This window comes from Rhinolophus hipposideros, assembly GCF_964194185.1.
Source record: "Rhinolophus hipposideros genome assembly, chromosome: 14".
Lineage (NCBI taxonomy): Eukaryota > Metazoa > Chordata > Mammalia > Chiroptera > Rhinolophidae > Rhinolophus > Rhinolophus hipposideros.
In genome coordinates, this window is record NC_138060.1 from 57,641,771 (window position 1) to 57,651,324 (window position 9,554).

General features: G+C 45.6%; 1 protein-coding gene across 9 annotated transcripts in view; it reads right to left on the bottom strand.

Annotated features, from left to right (window-relative positions):
- The window catches only part of ANO10 (anoctamin 10), a 149,690-nt gene extending 142,614 nt beyond the window's left edge, over window positions 1-7,076 (bottom strand). For 2 of the 9 annotated variants that reach the window (XR_013994887.1, XM_081072593.1), the window contains exons 1-2: window positions 6,875-7,008; window positions 738-890 (exon numbers count right to left, since the gene is read on the bottom strand). Coding sequence is in view for 7 of the 9 variants with exons in the window: in XM_081072593.1 (XP_080928719.1) it covers window positions 738-876 (139 nt within the window). In the remaining 2 variants the exon portion in view is untranslated. Of the gene's footprint in view, window positions 1-737; window positions 891-6,681; window positions 6,727-6,825 lie in introns of those variants that run through there. The other 7 variants (XR_013994886.1, XM_081072592.1, XM_081072591.1 and 4 more) reach the window with 7 other exon arrangements.
- Between the last annotated feature and the right edge of the window lie 2,478 nt (window positions 7,077-9,554).

The window sequence follows — 9,554 nt, forward strand, 5'->3', positions numbered from 1 at the left end:
TTTATAGTCAAAATCTTTTAAAAGAGTGTTTAAGTTTTGTCCAGTGTTAGAGAATTACGGAAGTTTTAGGTGTTGTTTTGTGTAGCTTTATGAAGCATCTGCTCATGTAAAATGTCCTCCACCGAGATCTAGGCCCCTTTTGGCTGGCCCCTCAGGAGAGGACTAACGTTTGGCCTCCTCTATAAAGAAGGCCACTCCCATACCACTCTGAAAAGCATCACCAACTATTACCTCTTCCTTCTCTTTAGTTTTATAATAAGTACACATGTGATTCATTTTTAAGTATCACGCACTGCTCTTCTGTTAGCATTTATTTTCTGTTACTTCAACTTCCAGGAACTGGCATTCAGTCTGCTTACCCTGACAGTCACATGCTCACAGGTAGAGACTCTATGTTTTTCTCCCTTAGCACCATAACTGACACACAAAGAATACTCAATAAATACATGTTCATTCATTTGACAAATATTTATTAAGCACCTACTATGCACCAAGCGCTGAGCTAGGCACAGCTTTCATAGCTGTGAACAAAATCACTCATGTTGCTTACAGCCTAGTGGAGACTTACAGTCTAATGTTAACTTAAGACCTCCTTTCAAGTCCTACATAAATAACAAGAGCAAAGAAATGGACATTAATTTTAGAAACATATCAATGAAAAAGCTGTGAAACACATTTAAAAATACACTTTTAGCCAGTGAACATGACTAAGGCTGAGTACTATTTATTTTACTCACCTCCATCTTTCTTTTTAGCGATAATTCTGTTTTTCAGCCATTCTTTGGTTGCATCTTTGACATCCTGAGCAAGTTCTATGACTACCAAAGGCGTGAAAGAACTCTCACAAGTATCCAAAGCTGATAAGGACACTTTCATCTTTGACAAAGTTGCTGAAAATGAAATTAAATTAAAAAGCAAATATGGGTTATAATCGAAAAGAGACACACATAGACTGCATTTGTATTTTCTTTTAATTACACCTAATTCTGGCTTCCAAGATGAAGTAAAGTTATTCATGGTCCAGATGGGTCATACGACAGTCTCAACCAATGGTCCAGCACACGTGCGAGCCAGGCCCTGTACTGAGACCAGGGGAACACCATGCCTTTCTGTAAGCAGTTCAGAATACAGCAGGGGGGGCCGTTCACATAAGGGAAGGATAGCAGTGTACAATGTGCTCTCACACAAGAGGAGTAAGAAAGTCTTTGCAAAGGATGTGGCACCTGAACATGATTTAGAAGACTGAAGGGGAGTTTGCCACACAGACAATGGCATTCTAAATAGAGGAAATGGCATCCCCTACAAAATAATGATGAAAAATAAGCAATAGACTCAGAGAAATACAAGTGATTAGGTATGGCTGCAGCATTAACTATGTGGGAGTGTGGGGGTGGGAGGATAGGAATGAGCTGGTAACTACCTAGGGCCCCTGATTACAAAGGAACTGGGCTTTGTCCAATAAACAATGGGAGTCACTAATTCCTTATGGACACAGTCCAATTTGATGTTTCAGTATGGAGTTGATCTCCCACCATCAGCTTTCTTTCCTAATTTCCCTACCTTTCTCAGGGATATATCATCTTTCTGTCTGTTACCAAGCTTGAAAAGTATTAGCATGAAGTTGGCGACCCATAAAAGGCACCAGTCATTAAGGCCTAATGATCTCCCTCTAAAAACAGGAGTGTCCAAACTTTTTTCAACATTTTTTACCAAGGGCCATATGCGGTAAAATACACAAACAGCCGGGCCACTCACTCGAGGTGAAGTACGTATTGCCTCACCTGGTTTATTTAAGTAAACTAAATATATTTTTGGAATTTGCTGTGGGCCAATTAAAAATGGATTGTGGGCCGCAGTTTGGACACCCCAGCTCTAAAATGTTTTCTCATGTGAAACTCTCTCACTGACAGATTCTCAACAGGGCCTATTTTCATACTTTGAACTTACTTATTCTAACTTTATACTTGGTAAGTTTTAATGATTCCAAAGGACAAGTGCAAATCAATTCTTGGGAATAATCATAAAAGGAGTGACACCAAAGAATGTCTCCCCTTTCTTCGGGGGAAATCATGATCTTGCAGCAAGCTAATCACAGACATCTAGACTGTCTGGCTTAGATTGATACCCTTTTGTTTTTCACTAATACAGCACAAGTTTTGTTTGGGGCCACACAGGTATTATGAACCAATGTTAGAAGTCAAATTATACTACAAATACATCAGGAATACTATCAGAGATACCAGCCAAATGAAAAATCAGCTCTCTGAAGGAAACCAAATCAAAACAGGACCTAGTACTTACCTCCAAAGAGTTAATACTGTGGTTCGGAATTATACAGAATGAAAGAATAACAGATAGCAATTAAAGCTGTGCGAATTCAGAACACTTAACGTGTAAGAGTTTTGGATGAAGCAAGGGGAGAAGCATCTTCTACACAGGGAAATAACATGGGTAAAAATCAATGAAGCAAGAATCAGGGCAGCATAGAGAGGGAGGTAGAACAGTGAAGATTGGCCTGACCAAAGCCGAGTGGCAACATTTCATAAGCTGTGACCATTTAAGGATAATGAATGCTCTCTTTACTTCTGACCCGTTTACTTCTGACCCAACGGCCAGCAAGGAGGCACTGTAGGAGTTTCTGAGCAGAGGACTAGCTACGTGTCAGAGCGATATGAATCCCAATGTGAATGTTCTTTGTGGTATTCTTTCAACTGCCCTGAAATTCTGCAATTTTTCAAACAAAAAATTGAAGGAAAGGTTAATCTACCAGTAGACTATGAGACTTAGCATCATCATCTTTAAAATGGAAATCTCAAATACAACAAATGCTACTGAGGTGCTTAGTGGGAGCCAAGCCGTGATAGAGTGAAGGTACAAAACAAGGTCTACATCTTGCTTTTGAGGAGCTCCCAGTCTAACACAGAAGCACGAGTCCGTCAAATCATTCCAACACATGGGCTAAGTACATTAGCAATAACCGGAGCTGTAGGGGCAGCCTGAGGAGGGGGAATTAATTTTCTGGGAGGGGGGACTGAGAATCAGACAGCCTGCAACTTGGAAAGATCCATGGATGGCTCCAAGGCTTGTAACATGGGGCATGGAAAGAATAGCTGTGCATAAACAAACAGCAAAGATGGAAAGAATGGTTAGGTTAAGAGAACAATAAATTGCTCTGCAGGGCATGTGTGGACATGTATGAAAGGTCAAAGTTTTTTAGCATTTATGCATTGCCTAAGGCAATAAAAGGCCCACCTGATTCATAATTACCAGGTAATAAAACAATCTGAGACACTAGAAGCAGGTTTCAGTTCTAAGTATGTATGTATATGAGCACTACCTAGAAACTCATAATAAATATTTGCTCATTGATTTATTGTCGTTGGAGCTAATATCTGCCATTCATCACTTGAGGCACAACCTCAACGAGACTTCCAAGACATTAAGACAAAAGCGTCACAATGTCTGCTATACAAGTCAACAAAATATACGAAAAACTAAAATAACAAAAGAAGAAATACAAGTGGCCAATACGCATTTGAAAAGATGTTCGAAGTTACTAATAAGAGAAATGCAAAGTAACAACGAGATACTTTTCCCCCTTTCAGATTTGCTGAAGTCGAAAGATGGAGAGAACCCAGCTCTGGCACCTGTGCAGAAAATGGGGCATTTTCACACACTGCTGGCATGTTGTAATTTGATACCACACTTGTGCCATCCAAGGGGCCACAGTGTACTTAAAGGCCCAGGTACCTGAGAGGCAGGACCCCCCTCTCACACCGTCTGCGCTCTCTTCTTCCTGTGCCTGCAACCCCACTGCCTTCTTCCTGTGCCCTCTGCTCAGGAAATTGCTGTCACTGTGGTGTAACACCTCTGGGAGTGCCCTCTCCTTGGGCGATCCCTGCCCCACTGTGTTCTTCATGCAACAGGGTGCAGGTAAGCAGACATTCACTCTTGCAGTTCACTGGCCAGGGAAGCCAGGCCTGCTCTAATACCACTTCTCCCCTTTGGGGTGAATATCAAGTGTAAAGTGGGGGAAATCAGAAGCCTCAGGGCAGCCTTGGCCTAAGATGAGTTCTGCAATCTGCTTTTACCACCGGGTTTTAATGGGAGCTTGCTCCACTATTACCATGCACACTACACTACTAGTGCGTGGGACCAAAATACTAGATGTGGGGACATGAGGGCTTTAAGTGTTGGTACAGAAAAGGGCCTCATGGTTCCAGGTGGGGCCAATCTAAAAACAAGCAACGATTCAACAACACACTTCTTGGGCACAAGAAAGTAAAATGATTTCCACTATCACAGCCAACTTTCTCCCTTTTACCTGGACTGTCAGCCAGGATAGCAGCCAGGAATGACTAAAAGACACAGAGAAACTCCCAGGTTCCACACAAGCCCTGGGCACAGGATCAGTAGATAGCCATTCCAAATTCTGTTCTTTATCATGCGTTGAACTGCACATAGGGCCAAAGAGAGCAACAAAGGAACTGGATTCATGTGGCTTTTACCTTAGCTAGTGGAATTACCTGACTATGGTAAGAGGGAAATCTTCGACCATGGTGGTTGAAACGCACACAAGAAACATGCTGTGAGTTCAAGCACGGGGAGGGCTTGGGGGGTGGTTATGTGCACATTTGTCACGGATCAAGAAAATAATGGACACTTTACAGTCTTCCTGAGTTTGGGTAAAAGAAAACAGTCAATGGAATTATCATAAATCCAAAGGCTAATAAGAAACATACAGGGCTGTCTTTAGGGATCAATTTATTTCAGACTCAAGAAGAAGAAACATGAACCAAAATTATAAAAAATACTCTCAGTCATGAAGCAGAATGCCAGCGAGAGAAAAATGAAGGCCCATACTGATCAAGCTGGAAGATGAAAAGGATTTCCTCAGGTGGAAAGCTGTGATTTTAATGGCCATGGCTAGAAGGAATTGGGACAGGACCCCTCCAGAGACAACTTAGAGGGATCCTCTAACACCTCTGGCAGTCATTTAATTTTGAGACCAATTGTGGGACACTCCCTCCTTGAGATGTAGGTCAGCGGCCTCTCAGAGTCACGTAAGAGATGGGCAGGTACGAGAGTGGAAAATCAGCAAGCCACCCACCCACTCTCACTAGTTTCTCAGTGGTACAGACATAGGGAAGCTATGGGAAGCTTGATGACCTAGGCTATGATACAGCGTAGGGAGGCTGGTGAAGCCCGTTCCTTGAGGAACATGTGGCCTTCAGGACCCCGCAGGAAACTGTAGGAGAGATGAGACACAACATACTGAAGAGAGCCCAGCCACACACAGCAGCCCAGGCCCAGGGCGACTGCATGCTGCACTGACAGAAAGCCACCACTGCACAGAACCACCCAGCTGAGTCTTGCCAAGGACTAACCAGTGAGGCAAAACAAGCATATTTCCTCCTCTCACTCATGCTTTCTGTCTACTCTCATTACCCCAGATATTACCAAGATTTTGCCTTGGGGGGCTCGAATAATGTCCGAAAACCTGGGGCAACACTGACTCTCACCTCCCAGCACAGGAGTGGGCATATAGTGGAAACTCTAATATGTGATAAAAGAATGAATCCATGGGATGAACTACGCATTATACAACAATTTAAAAAGATGTGCAAGGAGAATTTTTAATGATCCAGGAAAATGTTACGTGAGGAAAAAGAGCAAAATACAAAGAAACATATGGTATGATCTCAATTATGTAATATGTACATTTAAAAATACAAAAAGAATTGAGAATTGCACCAAAATGTGAATTGCAGTGGTGAAATGACAGGCTTTTCATTTTCATCCTTATACTTTTCTCTATCTTCCAAGTTTTCTACAATGAAAAAAAAAGTTTCACTGGATTTTTTTTTTTAAGTGCATACAGCTCCAAATTACCAGGCCTTCTCTTTCCCTTTCCATTATTTTAGATCTCTTACATTTCATTCTTCATCTGCAATTCTACGCTTCTTTCCGCAATACCTGGGCAGAATAGACATGATCTACTTTCCACAGTTAATCTAAAACTGTTTATCATCCTGACGGAATGGGACCTTAGAAAACATCTAGTCCTTTACGTTACTGTGACTTGAAAGTAGCCAGATAACAAAGATTCAAACCCCACAGGATTAGATTTTTAAAAAATTACAACTCGGCAGGATTTAAGGGAATGTGACACAACTGTTTCTGAGTCTGAATAAATCTCAACTGTACTTTTCAACTTTTCAACCCGGGGCCTCCACACACTGGCTCATCTGCTGAAACCGGGTTGTACAGAGGAAAGCACACACCGGAGCTGGCGCTGTGAAGGCGCCAGAAAAATTAAGCAGCCTATAGGGGGCGAACCCCCTTCCACCCACATTTCTCAGGGGTCCGAGGCACTCTGTGTCTTACTCACACTGGACGACGCGTCCCGGTCCGAAGCCTGGAAACCCAATCACCCCAGTGTTCCCAGGGCATCACCCTGCAAGCCTGCTCTGGCCACACGGGTTCTGAGATTCCCTAACGTGCCCCCCGCACTGTCGGGGGAAGCGCAAATCAAGGGCCCCGGGGAGCTGGTCCCTCCACACACGCCCTTCACTGCGCTCCGTCCACTCCTCCATCCCACGGTCCCCAAAGCTCGGAAGTCTACTCCCCGGGCCCTACAACCGCCCGTCCTGATGCAGCAGCCCCAGAGGTCGGCCTTACCACCTTTCTCCCATTCCATGACTCACCCGTCCACCCCAGACTCACGTCTCCACCCCAAACCTCGGCTGTCCCCAGCCCCCAGCTGCGACTGCCACTCCCCCAATACTGTTACTCCTCACTCCCCTCCCGTGCACACCCCCACACCTCGGCGCCCCTCCCGATCCCACTTCCCCGTTCCGGGGATCGCCAGCACCGGGAGGTAACCGGGGAAGGAAGGGCGGCGGCCGCAGGAGGCGTCCAGGGGATCTGCCTGAGCCCTCCCGGATCGGGGTCCGGGGCCGCCGACAGCGAGGGGCCCTGAGGTCTCCACGACAACTCACCCGCCGCAGCGGCGCTCCAAGCCTTGGAGGGCGGGCCTACACGCCGGCAGGACGCGGGGGCCCCGCGCGAAAGCTGGGGGCGGGGGGCGGGGAGCGGGGGCGGGGCCCGCGGGGCGGGTGCAGCCGTGCGCGGCGCGTGGCGAGGCCCGGACGCGATTACGCGCAGGCGGGGCGGGACCACGGTGGGAGCCGAGAGGCCTTCAGGGCTGTCACTCCGACAGGGGGCGGGACCACAGGGGGGGGGAGTGGGGCTTGGCTGGGCTGTCACACGGAGCGGGTGGGACCTAGTAGAGCGGCCAGGAAAGAAACTTGCCCCTTCACATTTTCCTCTTTGCCATCTCTCAAGATCCAGAATCCAATTTTCTTGTCACTTTCAAATATAAGAACGTCTCATTTTTAGCTCTAAATTATTTTCAGGTGGTGAAAAACCCAAACAAATCCCATTTATGATTACACCCCACCACATCCAATAAAGTCAAATTCCTTCCAGCGGTCTCTAGGGTCTCCCACCCCTTATCTCAGAAAACCACTTTTACTCTCCCCCTTTTTCTGCCCCAGCCACCTTGGTCTCTCTGCTTTTCCTAGAACTCACCAGACACTCTCCCACTTGTCACGCCTCGGGGTCTTTGCCCTGGTTGTTCCTTCTGCCTAGAAAGCTCTTTGTTAATGATGGAGATGATTTACTTCCTCCCCTCCCTCAAGGGAATGGAATCCCACCTTCTCACTGAGGCCCTTTCTGACCATCCTGTATAACTAACACCTGCTCTCCTCCCCACCCTACCATCTACCTTACCTGCTCTATTTCTTTTTCCATTGCAGTCGTCACCTTCTAACGTTTTATATTATGTTTATTGTCAGTCTCTCCCTAGAATGTAAGCGTCACAGAGGCATGGATTTTTGTCAGTTTTGTGCACTGGCTTATCCCCAATGTCTGGAACAGCATTAGATCCACAGTAGGCAAGCAATAACTCTTAAGTGGAATGAAAGAAAACGAATGAACCCTTTCTCCCTGGGACTAAATCCAGAGGGGGGCCTCAGAACCCTGCCAGCCAGAGAAGCCTTCCATTGCCCTGCCCCTTCCATGTGCCTTCCAGGTTCAAGATTGGAAACCAGGGAGACCAACAGGGAGGAGCAGAAGCTGTTTGTTCTTTCTAGATCCCTGATGCTCTGTTTCAGCAGCTCCCAACCTTCTCCACCAGTTCTGTGACTATCTTTTAGTAAATCCTATGGGTATGTCTAGAAGTTCTCTCTCTTCTGAAAATTGGGACAAATTGTGAACTTCAATAGGTTTAGACGTTACTCATTAGGCTTATTTTGTAATTGCAGTCTTCCTATCTTCTCATCCCTTGAACTTATGGCCATCCCTCCATGAAACTTCATTTGTGATGTTTATATGAGGAGCTCCATAATTAATTTGTGGTAAATATGACAAATTAGGTGTTGGACAACACAAATGGCTGACCTCAGTTAATGGCATGGTTCCTCTATCAGTGACCTAATGCTGTATGACAAACCACTACACAGAATTAGGGATTCCCTTCTCCGCCTCTCTTCTTTTGGGGATTTCCTTCATACTCTCTGGGTCCCAAGACCCCCTTTCTCCAGTTCTGCAGGCCACAAAGATAGGGTTCTGTGGGGACAAAGCCCCAAAAAGCAGTTTCCAGGCTCTCGGCCTCACAATAGAAAGGTGCTGGCTTGGGTAGTAAATGGTTACCAACTGTGATCAGATGGCCAGCAGCTGTGGCTAGTTGGCCGTCAGCTGTAACCCGTAAGCCATTGGCCACTAATATAATGGCTGTGGCTACGCTAGCAGAAAAAAGAATGGGGGCTAGCAAGAGCGGATTGCAGAGAGGCGGATGCCGCCAGCGAGAGTATATTGGTTTGACTCCCCTATCTATGGCTCCGTGGGTGTTCCTTTTTGGCCTTACCGTGTCCTGCGTTCTTATGTGGGGAGCCAGACCAGAGACCCCGCCTGACACCTGGCACGACAGGTTCTCTTGGAGTTTCCTATGTTTTCTGTCTGTCGCAGTTCTGTGCAACTGAGGCTGCTTTTGGGGCAAAGCTGAAAAGACAAAGGAAAATGTAGCAGAGATTCTCCCCATACTCTTCGCACAGCAAGGGTCTCTTTCTCCTTTCCTCTGTCCAGAGGGACAGGTTTTTACTTTCAGGATCTTAGTTATCTATGTCACTACAGCAGTGCAACTCTGTGGCTTGAGCTGGCCTCCGGATAGAGGTGGGAGAAGCAGAAAACAAAAAACAAAAAAAAGGAGTTTTCACCATTTTGTCTATCTTATATTAAATCGTATAGTATTGGCATATAACCTATATTTTCATATAGGCTACAGCAGGATATGGCTGCACGTCACTTCATTTGTGTGGAAGCAGCATAGTACTCAGCACATGGCAAATTCAAGTTTTGTTTTTGGGAACTTTCTGGGATTTTATTTTATTTTATTTTTTAATATTTTCGATCTGCCCTTGGTTGAATCCATAGATGCAAAACCAGTGGAGATGGATGGCCAACTGTAGTCCTTTTCTTAGATAGGAATGTCA